This window comes from Adiantum capillus-veneris, chromosome 2 (assembly GCF_014529385.1).
Source record: "Adiantum capillus-veneris isolate H3 chromosome 2, ASM1452938v2, whole genome shotgun sequence".
NCBI lineage: Eukaryota > Viridiplantae > Streptophyta > Polypodiopsida > Polypodiales > Pteridaceae > Adiantum > Adiantum capillus-veneris.
Window position 1 is genome coordinate 70394232 of NC_140932.1, and position 7227 is coordinate 70401458.

The following is a 7227-nucleotide window of genomic DNA, read 5'->3' on the forward strand; positions in this document are numbered from 1 at the left end:
TTTCTAACAAAAGTCACTTAAAATTAATAAGGAAAAAATGTCAAAAATAGGGAAAATAGGTTTAATGCACTGGAAAATTCCCCTGATGGATTCTGATGGTAATGCTGATGATCATGCTGTGTGCAACCGGAGGATATGCATCTACTCTAAGTGTCTGGGCATGCACGGTCTGCGAACAGACTCACAAAAGTGCCAGATCACTTCCTACCCTAGATTGACTTGACTGAACCCTAGTCATGTTGTAGCTTGTGCATGAACACATAGGGTTTGATGTGTCACGTGACAAGAAGGATCGAATTTCCCGATAGAAGAGAATCGGCCGTGCTCTGATACCACTATAACAAACTTGGGCACCCAAAGTCTAGAATCTGTCGCGACACGAGAGAGATCCACTTAAAACACTTCACAGACAAATCCCAGTTCAGTTGAGTCAACACAGCTCGGCGTAGTTCCGTGCCAAGAGAGATTGGCCCTAAAGACTGACACCCCTTTCGTTATTTCTTTTTGTCAATCTTTGAGCAAAGTATAACTCCCGTGGGTCCTCAGCTCTCAAACTCTGTGTCCAGATGCTCTAAAGAGTGAGGCCCATGGGCTCCTACAAGGGATGCCAAAAGCAGAGCCCCCAAAGCAGTAACTCAAGCTATGAGTCCCAAAAGCAATTGCCTCCAAAAACTTACAAAAACAGTTAGCGTAATTTTCAGAATTCCGTACAATATGTCCGTCAGCATGTCATTGTGAAAAGCGAAAATCCGTACTACTGGTCCACGTGGCATGTCAGTGCCAATTTCGGGTGTCCGTACAGCTGTCGTACATCCTGCCACGCCATCTACTTGCTCGCGGGTGGTCATGCCATGTCATCATTTGTGACCCCTAAAGTGTAGTCAATCCTCATATCACACACAAAGGCATCATATTGATGCCTATTGATGCCTATGAAAGAGATAACAGTAGTCAAGGCAAGCTCGATAAGAGGATCGAACATTGTGCTGAAAAGTATAACCTGTATCTCCATGATGTAAAAGTGGCCACAAACAAAATACATTGCAGGAACGCATCACATGATCCCATGCTTGATATTCCATACGCAACATGTGTGACTGGGAGAAGTATTGTCTGTAATGGCCGGTGCATTGTTGAAATCTCCACAAAGAAATGTATCAGATCGCCAACACTACAAGGAGATGGCTATGAAGGCATATGCCCCTCCAAATTCAAACACTTCCCCATTAACAATACATTAAATCACCATCCATCGGCCCTTTGGACCATTGTAAGCATAGTCGGCTATAATTCATGTCGAACATGCATAAGCACTCCCAAGTAATTGGCATTGCCTTCATAAGCTATCCAATATCCTGCAAAAGAAGAAGTCTGACCGGCGATAGCATGTATGTACATAGTGTCAGGTTAGCCTCCACTTGTCATGATTGCATAACCCACACACAATATATAAAATACATCGCAAAGAACTATGCATCCTATGAGGTATATACAGAGGACAAATGTGCAAGAAAAATAAGTGTTGGTGCCCATCAGCACATCAATATTTGTCGCAAAAGCAACCATAGGTGCGTCACAACGATGAGTAGAAGAGAAAGTCTAAAGGACACCCGGTAATCGCTTCCTAATACGAACGCACCACCTTATCCCATACCTCCGCCAAAGACTAATTATCACTATAGGGAAGGTTCATTTGCAATGCAGACTTCAACAAGACACATAATTACGAGAAGAGATCGGGGTTCGAACCTTAATCGTCTTTCTAAAAACTATCCAAGCATCCCTCGATTGCCCTTTCCTATCTCCTTCTCTTTTTCTTTTTCTTTTTCTTTTTCCTTTTCTTTCGAAACTGTGGAAGGTGTGGTAGACATCGATACTTGTTTCCCTTTTCCGTTATCCACAAATGAGGCCACTGTTGAAGTCGAAAGACCATCATGTCTAGATTTCGAGGAGGACTTTGGGGGTGAGCTCCAGACATTCCGATTGCATGTGACCTAATTTACCACAACGAAAACATGACTTGGCAAGTTTGCCCCACTTCAGCTAAAAGGGGCATTTCCCTACCAATGGGTCACCTGAATTTATCGTTGTACCTGATGGCGTAGGGACATTTGTATCCCACAAGATGCAGAATCTATTAGTATTCGCATCCAACCTTGGAGGGCAAACCACTTTTTCCAATTGGTCGTCAACAATGAATTGGAAAATCCACCATCTCCACCCATACTGGGCATTTATGTCGAATGAGACTAATAATCCTTAATAACAGCCCATGGCAATACATGTGTCATTTGCATGTTAAAAAACAGTGGCGACATTTCCAACAAAGCATCCCTGGCCTCACTATCCACCAACAAAAACCTCATAAAATCATTGAGCTCCAAAGTAAACTCCTCTAACCACTTGACGTTTAAGCATGAAATCCATTAATTGTCCCAAATCCTATGCCGTAAGCATTTTGCCAAGAAAGAAAAATATAACTACAAGTAGCCCATATTGGGCGACATGAGCCATCAATTGCCAAACAGGAATGATGACTTCTTTCTCACGTTCCGAACCCTCCCAAGCCTTACAAACATCTTCGAAATCTTCGTGTAAGCACTCCTTGATAAGGGACATCGCATCTGCCAATGAAGAGTCCATTGCTTTGCTTCTTTTGTAGATGCAGGGGTTCTCGTCATGAAGCTACAACAACCCTCACTGATTCTGTGGCGATCCAAAGCGCGCACACTCACACCCTGACACACACCCCCGAAATCAGAACAGGAGCTGTACAAAAGGGTAAAGTTGGATGGCTTAGAAGATGGCGCGCGTGCACACACACACACACACAACACACGCTGCACACAAAACACAGAAGCTACAGCCTGCCCGTTGCTGAGGTTTTTTCAAGCAAGAAGGCTGCGCGCTGATAGAGTATACGTCCAGATGCCTGCGTGCAGCTGTCTAGGTTTGCGGCCTGTGGCTGCTAGGGTTCGTGATAGAACACGCTGAGGGCTAGTCGTTGCACAAAGGGCGACAAACACGCAGAGCTGCAGATATGCAGGTCGCACAATGACAGAGGACCGTGCATGGGGCAAGGCGCAGGTCTCCTCTCTCACACACCAAACCTCACACACACACACACACAATACATGCAAGCTTGATCTTCTCCCATGAGCCTATAGATCATATACATAAAATTCACATTCAAGGAAATATATTCTACACACACTACTTTAAAAAGGATAGCAAATGGCATTAATTCCTTACACAATAACTAATGGTAGGGATGCCCTTCTGTTTAGCCCAAAATAGAGAGACAACATGCAGCATCAAACTGTGTTTTTCCACTATGGTAATGCCAGCATACTTTTATAAGAAGAAGGAATTAATGCATGAGCTGCAACAACAATATGACATTTGGCACAAAGCGGGGTTTTTGGTGATACCTATTAGCATTTCAGTAATCTTTGATCCAAAGCATGAGATATTTTAAATCCACACTTTATTAAACACCCTGCAACAATCATACACTTTGACAACAAACATATTTCGTATTCTTTTACGCAAGGAAACTAAGTGCTAGTATTTAGCATTCAACCGAGATTTATTTCATAGGAAAAACTTCAATCATAATGCTTCAAAATAACTAATAAAGCATTTGTTTACCTTGATCCAATTGCAAGTGAAATTGTAATTATCCAAATTAATAACATTTTATTGTGTAGCAAAATCATGATATTCGAAAGCTTCATTTTTTACACTGTTTACACTCAGTACATTACTCTGTCGAATAGTCTAGTTTGAATAACACCCAAACAAAGAAACCAAATGTCTAATCACAGTGAGCGAGTCCCAACATAGCAAACACTGTCAAATATTTTGAAGCATCAAAACTATCCAAATCATTAAACTATTGCGCAGAAATGCATGGAAAACCTTAAATTCCGAAACATTCTCTTGATCAACAACATAGCCACTCACTTTTTCACTGTAAACCTGAGGGCTTTTAAATCTCTAGATAGGAGAAGCAATAGCTAAAGATACATTAAGACAAGAGTAGTGTTCACAAAAAACTGACCATTTGAGTATTATTAACCGGTTAAAGTTCAACAATCCCAGCGCTTCTCTTGAGGATAACCCAAAAAGCGTTTCACATTACAGTGTAAAAAGCAGAAAGTTCTTCAAATTTTGGTGCAAACACCAGGAGAGTTTTATCGATTCAATTTCGATCTCTCCTCGCTCTAAACTGAAAAGAGTCTCTCTCTCTCTCTCTCTCTCTCTCTCTCTCTCTCTCTCTCTCTCCCCCCCCCCCCCCCAAAGAGATTGCAATTGCAGTAAGAATCACGCGTTAGCACGTCGAATATGAAAAGCGACACGACTCACAGCCTACAGGTATTGTGTCCACAGAGTGGAAATCCAGCGAGACAAAGCAATATTCAATGTAGAAGTCAAGCAGAGACAGGAAGAGCATGATGAGGAGTTAATAGCAATGAGCTTTTCTTTTCTGGCCAGCAGACTAAATGCCTGTGCTAAGAAGAGGGATGTGTATCAAGACTGTGGATCGGAAGAAGAGCCAAATCTTTCATGGGTGTTGTTTACAAGGTGACAAAAGAGATTGGGGTCAGATTTAATCACCATGCATTGCTATGAATAGATAATGTGGCACAGGCATGTTGCATGAGCAGTAGTGCTACCTATTGTCAACATATCACAAAACCATGCCGCCATTATTCCCCAAACCCTCTGCAAAACTTGCATAGTAAGTTACTACTAGTCACATACGCTTACTGTCTGGAAAAGACATAGCTTCATGCACAAATGAGCAGAAAAACTCAGACAAAACACAGGAAAATGTGCAACATTGCCTATAATCGCATCTTTTTTGCAATCAAAACAAGGAATTCAAGTACATCTTTTACAATCAAACCAAGGAATTCATGTGCATCTTTTGGAATCGAAAGAAACGCATACCTGACTACAAACTGCAATTTTGAGAAAAGGCGTCAGGTTCAAATTTACATGTGATATACAACAGAGTAAGCGAGCTCTCTGAGATGGCCAACGCAAATCACCATCGAGTCACCCCCAAAATGGGCACATCGGCAACATCCGCAAAGGTGAAGACAAGATAACTGTAACCAGCTCCACAGGCAGTGAGCAGGAAAACGAGGATGAGAAACCACAATCGGCCTCGCAAAAACTTTCCCAGCGATACTTCAAAAGGAGATTCTGGCGCTTCCTCCTCTTTCTCTTCCTCCGAATCTCCTGCTACGGTGGTGCGGGGTTGGGAAGAAGAGACTGGTGATGATTTAAAGGGATCCGTGCAATGCAGAGGGGAGAAGAAGCGCTGTTGAGTGAGCAGAGGCGCGAAGAGCCTACCAGTGTCTGCTTTCGCTCCTGCCTTCTGAATGGGTAGCTGCGCGAGAGACCAGCTCCACTTGCTCCCTCCACATAGAATTGCCATCGCTTGCTACCCGTGACGATAATTTTAGGCACCTGTTTTGCTGTATTTAGATTTGACCGCGCTCGTTCCATGTTGGCCGTCCCAAAGGGGGGACGCCTTAGTGATGGTTTCCCCTTTAGTGATGGTTTCCCCTTTTGCTAATGAAAAAGGAAGTGGTTTTTTTTCTTGAGAAAAAAAAATAAAATCTACTAACATATTATGGCAGAAGGGTTCCTATGTCACGTGTCAACTTTTGTGACCCGAAGGCGTAGGACAAAACAAAGATTATTGGCTGTGAATTAACCTGCTTTTCATAGCGCTGGTGGTAGCTCTGCGTAGTTTTCAAGTACACATTGAAGTACGACAGTTGGCGTGATGCAGGGAACCTCAGTACCTCATATTCTCTGCTCTCAGTGAAGTACATACTACAACCGATAGAGAACCTCATTAGCTCAGTCGTTCCCTGCTCTCGTGAAGTACAACACAGAGAGAGAGAGAGAGAGAGAGAGAAGAAGAAGAAGACGCAGGAGGAACTCGAGGCCTTGGTATGTTTGCTCTGTCCTCACACTGTCAGCATCATGCTTCGTCATGCTCATGCTGCGTTGGAGTCCAGCTCTCTCTCTCTCTCTCTCTCTCTCTCTCTCTCTCTCTCTCTCTCTCTCTCTCTCTCTCTCTCTAATTCTCTCTCTCTCTCTCTCTCTCTCTCTCTCTCTCTCCGCCTTGCTTGCATTTTCTTGCATGGATGTGGTGCTCTGCGAGCTGCAGGCACCCTCTCTCTCTCTTTCTCTCTTTCCTGCTCCACAACTGATGCTACAGCTCTCACAAGCCCTGCTTGCCAGGCACGCCAGGCAAGCGTCTCTGTCAGTCCACACATTCCCCCACTGCACTCCACTGGCGACAACCGCGCCACGCTGACGTCCTTGGCGAGAGTCCCGCTGCAAGCAATGTGGCCAGGTCATGACGTGCGTCTCGCAGCAAGCATGGTCATGACTTGCATCCCGCAGCTCTCTCACGGCCACAGCCAGGCACTGCAGTCCTGCCACGACATTGCAGTCTCGCTCTCTCTCCCTCCTGCTCTCGCCACGCACTGCAGTCCCACTCTCTCTCCCTCCTGCTCCCGCCAATTCTTTGTTTCCCGCTCTCTCACGCTGTCTTTTTTATTGTAGAGATTGTAGAGATAGGCTCTCTCACGCTGTCTTTTTTATTATAGAGACAACAGCGTGTGCAAGCGGAGGCGAGGTGTGAAGCTCAACCAGGTCGCTCAGCAAGTAAATATTTTGGTCCAGTTTTAATTTCAATTTTTGATTTGTTATCATTTGTTTTTTCACTCAAAGAGAGAGAGAGAGAGAGAGAGAGAGAGAGAGAGAGAGAGAGAGAGAGAGAGAGAGATGTTTTGGTTAATTTTTGATTTGTTATCATTTGTTTTTTCACTCAAAGAGAGAGAGAGAGAGAGAGAGAGAGAGAGAGATGTTTTGGTTAATGAAATGAAATATAATTAGGTTATGAAATGGAATGAAATGTTATATTAACGTCTTTAAAAGACCAAAATGGTTGTGAATGTTTTGAGGTAAATTAGGTTAAGGTTAATGAAATGAAATGATTTGTTAAATTAATGTTAGGTAAATTCAAGATAGAGAGAAATAAATGAAATGGACCTATGCGACCAAACTGTTACAAAAATGACCAAAATGACCTATGCAACCAAAATGCTACAAAAATTGTGAAGATAGAGATAGAGAGAACGAAATGAAATGAAATGAAATGGAATCAAAGAGAGAGAGAGAGAGAGAGAGAGAGAG

General features: G+C 43.3%; 1 protein-coding gene across 1 annotated transcript; it reads right to left on the minus strand.

The window, feature by feature from the left end:
* Window positions 1-4837: 4837 nt before the first annotated feature.
* LOC147462941 (uncharacterized) lies at window positions 4838-5514 on the minus strand. Its single transcript, XM_086527799.1, has one exon. The coding sequence runs from the start codon at window positions 5447-5449 to the stop codon at window positions 5054-5056; it is 396 nt and encodes a 131-aa protein (XP_086383925.1). The 5' UTR covers window positions 5450-5514; the 3' UTR covers window positions 4838-5053.
* Window positions 5515-7227: the final 1713 nt, after the last annotated feature.